General features: G+C 50.3%; 2 protein-coding genes across 2 annotated transcripts in view; one reads left to right on the top strand and one right to left on the bottom strand.

Moving 5' to 3' along the window:
* Window positions 1-642: 642 nt before the first annotated feature.
* Window positions 643-1,182, bottom strand: LAESUDRAFT_650275 (uncharacterized protein; the record flags this gene model as incomplete). The annotated part of the gene is made up of 1 exon (XM_040904230.1): window positions 643-1,182. The coding sequence occupies one exon, from the start codon at window positions 1,180-1,182 to the stop codon at window positions 643-645; it is 540 nt and encodes a 179-aa protein (XP_040765580.1).
* A 716-nt stretch (window positions 1,183-1,898) lies between these two features.
* Window positions 1,899-3,812, top strand: part of LAESUDRAFT_736136 (uncharacterized protein) — a gene marked incomplete at both ends in the record, with an annotated part of 7,343 nt that continues 5,429 nt past the window's right edge. Inside the window, 7 exons of the mRNA XM_040910666.1 lie at window positions 1,899-1,970; window positions 2,475-2,664; window positions 2,694-2,812; window positions 2,861-3,013; window positions 3,047-3,079; window positions 3,132-3,620; window positions 3,681-3,704. Of these exons, the coding sequence (XP_040765579.1) occupies window positions 1,899-1,970; window positions 2,475-2,664; window positions 2,694-2,812; window positions 2,861-3,013; window positions 3,047-3,079; window positions 3,132-3,620; window positions 3,681-3,704 (1,080 nt within the window). The remainder of the gene's footprint in view (window positions 1,971-2,474; window positions 2,665-2,693; window positions 2,813-2,860; window positions 3,014-3,046; window positions 3,080-3,131; window positions 3,621-3,680; window positions 3,705-3,812) is intronic.

Below are 3,812 nucleotides of genomic sequence, written 5' to 3'. Positions count from 1 at the left end.
TAGACCGAGACAAATACTAACCGCTGCGAGCCAAGTAATTGGTGAGCTAATGTTAGTACAGGTGAAATAGAAACCTGAAACACGAAGGTCTAGTTTGCATGGCCTGAGTGAGTAAATCGTAAAAACGAAAACTGCTAACCCTAGCATATGTCCACAAGACCTATGAACCATAAATAGTAAGTGTCACATGCAACGTAAACTGTCACGTGACCATGAAGCGCTGAAACTGTAACAATACTCTGATACCTGTAAGGGCATGTACTGCGGGAACTGAGTGGAGTCTGTGTTTGCATGCCCGTCATGCGCAAGGTGAAGTATGGCATGTCAGACGGGTCAGATGATGGCGGTGTTGCAATAATCGGTATTGATACAGCTGACCCAAAGATGGCACATTCTTCAAATGCAGAACTGCCGTCTGAGCCCAAGGATGGCAGAGTGTATTCCATCTGAGATACAAACAATGACAGCGATCCAACGGAGTGGTTATACGGAGAGAACAGATATTCGAGTGAGGGTATAGCAGAAATGGATGCTGGGGAGAACTCGCTTGAGGTACAGGACAAAGAGAGACTGAGTTTGGCATCTTGACCCAACAGCAAAGATGGACATGGTGAGATATGTGGCTGAGGTGTGGGGATAGGCTCAGCCTGTGCAGATATATAAGGAAGCATCTGATGAATCTCCCGTCAGAAAAGTCGAGTGACACAAAAAGAACGAACGCCTCACTAATCGCAAAACCATCTTGTGCAGTGTCTCAGACAGCACCTTCCACTCAAACACTTTCGAGTCAGGACCACGGGTGAGGAAGTCCTTCTCGATGTTTCGCAGCTTCGGCACCGGCAAGTTCATGATGAGTGAAAAGAACTCGCTTGTGCTCACCCTGTTTTTCGACACCGTTCGCAGATGACAGTGCTCCAAATTCCTTCGTACTCTGTTCTTGGTCTCTACGTCGAATTGATTGTCTACCAGATGCTCAAGTAGGAAAACGACATTGACAGAAGTCACATAGCATGAGTTTGTCTCCCACTGGTAGATGCATGAGATGACCATGCCGCCTTCAATGTACTCGTATTGCTTGATGGCTGTGCAGGAAACCTTTAATGTGTTTCCTTCCCTCTCTTTCTGGAATCGCACAAGCCAATGGCAGGCAGTGTACTCATCCTCATCCCAGCCTTTGCTCATGCTTTCGAGAGGTGTCAGCAGCTCCAGGTTGGTGGCCATTGCGTGTAGTCTCTCATCACCACATGGGCTTGCGTATGAGATGAACGATGCCACTGGGCATGCAGATGGGGCATGGACATGAGCATAATGCATACGGTGGTGTGGAAGGGAGGATGGCGGAGGTGAGAATTGCGCAGAATACCGTGCCTTGTAGTTCGACGATTGGGGTGCATAAGGGGACATAGGCAGTCCAAGAATGCTATCGTATGTATCCGGGTATAGTCTCATGTGGCAGTTACTCGGTGCTGCAATCTGTGCTCAATCATGGGTCGGGTAAGAAGCGTGGCTTATAGAACTTACCGAGGTTGATGCAAGTGAAGTTACCAAACACCACACTATTCAACATAGTATTGTGAGTATCCAATGTCTGCGCATGCAGTGAGACATTCAGCGGTTGAAGGACACGGGCATCATCTGAGATGGTAGCGTGAAGCTGAAAGGTATGCTGGCCACCTGCTACCTTTTCGACCATCATTGGAAGAGCCGCCCTGCCAAAGATGAGTCTAAGCTGAGTTGGAATCCGTGCTACCAACAGAAAGTCGAGGGTCATGGTGAGAACACTTCCTGGTACTCCTTCATGCAGCTCATACCCATAAATTTAAAGAGTACCTTGAGGAGAGTCGATATAGTGGGTGGCATTTCGTGGAGGGTAGCATAGAGCTATTGGATAGTGATGCATGTTTGGTTACAGACAGCACAGACAGAGGAGAATGAGTGCAGATGGACCTGCAGGGCCCACAGAGGACGATGTTTGTTGATGCTCATTTAAGGTCAATTGTGTGTGATTGTGAACGAAAGTGTTGGCTGATTGACACACAAGTCAAAGAATGCGGGGTAGTCATTGTCAGAGCGAACATGTATTGGTTCTGTGAGAAAAAGGCTGAGTCAGCATGCGAACAGATACAGGAGTGGATTTAGCAAACCGGTTGCATGATGACGCGATTTCTATGAGACGTGCATGGGGCTTGTGGCAATTCCGAGCAGTGGCACTATGGTGGGAGGGTCGAAAGCACAAAGGAGGGGCACTGTATCAAAGGGGGAACCAGCGTAAGATGAGGCGGGTATCGATGTGATGCGTCCAGTGGCATCTGGCCACATCATCTGCAGCATTCGCATGAAGCATGCACATACTGCAGGAGCAAGAAAATTAAGGCAAGTCCCGCTGGGTGACACCGACGGCAAATTCCTGTCCTCACCTCCGCCCGTGCCCGCTATATTCTCTAACTAACTCTCTCCTTGCCCTCACTCTCTAGTGTAACTTCAAACATCTGCGATGCACAGCATGCATGACTGCCAGCACCGTCTGCCAGCAGGAGGACAGACATCACCAGACCCTTACCCCTCACGGACACACTGAACACATCGAGTGGCAGCTTCTTCAGTGTGATGCGCTCCTCAAATGGCATTATCCTGGCTTTACTCTCGACAATCTTAATGAGGTCTGTGTGAGGGCATTGAGGTCAATGCTTCAGATCAGGCTCTTTCACAGACTTTCCAGTTTGCACAGAATCCTCCTCCTGGCCCGAGCTCCCATCCTTTCCCTCTGCACACAGAAGTGCCCCAACTGCCCCCAGCAGCTCTCCCCAAGGGTGTACGCACCCTATGGACCCCCTCACAGCCAGCCAATGATGCCCTATAGCCATCCGGGTCATATGATGCCTTATCCTCCTCCAGGAGTGCCCTACGGCCCTCCTCCTCCCCACATGTCTATGCAGGGTCCTTCTCATCTGACTTACAACCCGCACACTTATCCTCCATTCCAGTATCCTCTGCAGCTGCACCCAGGTATGCAGTGACCACCTTCAGCTCATGACAGTAAGGCCAGGACCCCCTTTCCCATGACTTGTCTAATACCCGTGTATGCAGTCCCGCTTTCCTCATCAGCTTTTCGGACTGATAGATTTCCCTAGGCACCAGCCAAGACTTTTGGCGTCAATGTGGAAATTGTCACTGGCTTGAAGCTGCCAGCACCAGACAAGGAGGATCTCACGGTAGGCTCAAGTGGGTTGACTTCAGGACGAGATCGTGATCCCGTAGAGCCCTCAGCACCTCGAGATCAGACCAAGTGGGTTTCTGTTCAAGTGCATCGCAACAGCATCACTGCTCCTTCCCCACCCATTACCAATGGTGCACCTCCTGCCACAGACACCATCCATGTCTGGCTGCCCAAGGACTGCAACATGGTGCAGAAGATCCTGGACGTGTATTTTACTTGGCTCAACTTCCACCGGCCGGTGTTTATGTGCTCTGAGTTTGAGCAGATGCTGAATGCACTGTATGATGGGAGGCAACTGCTTCATGATGCAGGCTACATTTGCAGCGTGTACCTTGTTCTCACACTCAGCACTCTGAGTGAGCTCAACCATCACACAAGCAGCATGGAGAAGGAGGGTGGGCAGGTTGCCGCAAGTCTGTCATCGCCGTGGAGGCTCATGCCTGCTGACTGGCCATAACATGAGGAGTTCTTCAAGCACGTGCTCTTTGTCAAGCTGTTACGAAGCTAGGCGGCAATCACCTAGGAAAGGGGGGAGCTCACGAATGAGCCCCGAGCAAAAAGTTTCAAGTTTTTGATCACGTGACAGTAAGGGCAC

The sequence above is a fragment of the Laetiporus sulphureus genome (genome assembly GCF_001632365.1).
Source record: "Laetiporus sulphureus 93-53 unplaced genomic scaffold LAESUscaffold_13, whole genome shotgun sequence".
Classification (NCBI taxonomy): Eukaryota; Fungi; Basidiomycota; class Agaricomycetes; order Polyporales; family Laetiporaceae; genus Laetiporus; species Laetiporus sulphureus.
The sequence above is the reverse complement of the archived record's forward strand: the minus strand, read 5'-3'. Positions and strand labels throughout refer to the sequence as shown.